The sequence below is a fragment of the Arachis ipaensis genome, chromosome B09 (genome assembly GCF_000816755.2).
Source record: "Arachis ipaensis cultivar K30076 chromosome B09, Araip1.1, whole genome shotgun sequence".
Classification (NCBI taxonomy): Eukaryota; Viridiplantae; Streptophyta; class Magnoliopsida; order Fabales; family Fabaceae; genus Arachis; species Arachis ipaensis.
The window spans coordinates 139,907,280-139,907,915 of NC_029793.2; the positions used below are offsets into that span (position 1 = coordinate 139,907,280).

At 32.7% G+C, this 636-nt stretch overlaps 1 protein-coding gene across 1 annotated transcript in view; it reads right to left on the reverse strand.

Moving 5' to 3' along the window:
* LOC107619403 (isoprene synthase, chloroplastic) overlaps window positions 1-636 on the reverse strand; it is a 2,997-nt gene that overhangs the window by 1,782 nt on the left and 579 nt on the right. Inside the window, exon 2 of the mRNA XM_016321683.2 lies at window positions 15-285. Coding sequence (XP_016177169.1) covers window positions 15-285 — 271 coding nt within the window. The remainder of the gene's footprint in view (window positions 1-14; window positions 286-636) is intronic.

Genomic DNA, 636 nt, shown 5'->3' on the forward strand with positions numbered 1-636 from the left:
AAGGAGGTGTATACCAGGGGAGACGTGGAAGGCATGCTGTCTGAGGAAACGGAAGGAGAGAGCAGTGGCATGCAAGCCATATTTGTTTATAGTGTGATGATGTAACAATGGAACGATCCTGTTGTTAAGGGCACTCTTAATGTCGTCCTCAAATTTGTAGGTCAAACCCAAGCGCTCCACGTTGTCCATCAATTCCAGTAAGCTTAGGGGTTCAATCTCTACCTTCTTCATTAACCCACGCACCTCCTCTTCTAGCTTTCTTGCCCTCTCTTCCAATCTCTCTACCTGTGTATGTTTTAGAAACGGTAACGTTAGAAAGAGAAAGAAAAGATATTTTAAAAAACTTGTATCATATTTTTGTTCATAAAAAATAATTTTTTAAAAATATTTTAATATTTTTGTTTTTTTATATATAATTGTGTCCATCTTAAACTTTTTTATGGGTAAGTTTGTCTATTTACAATATAGACAAATGTGTGGTGGACCAAGTAACTAATATACGTGCGTAAGATGGGCAAAAAAGGAAATGCGTAAGATGGGCAAAAAAGGAAAGCATTAATTTTAATAATAATTAATAAATATTAAGTAAAATAAATTTTGATTGTTTTTTATTAATTTTTATTATTACTAAATTCT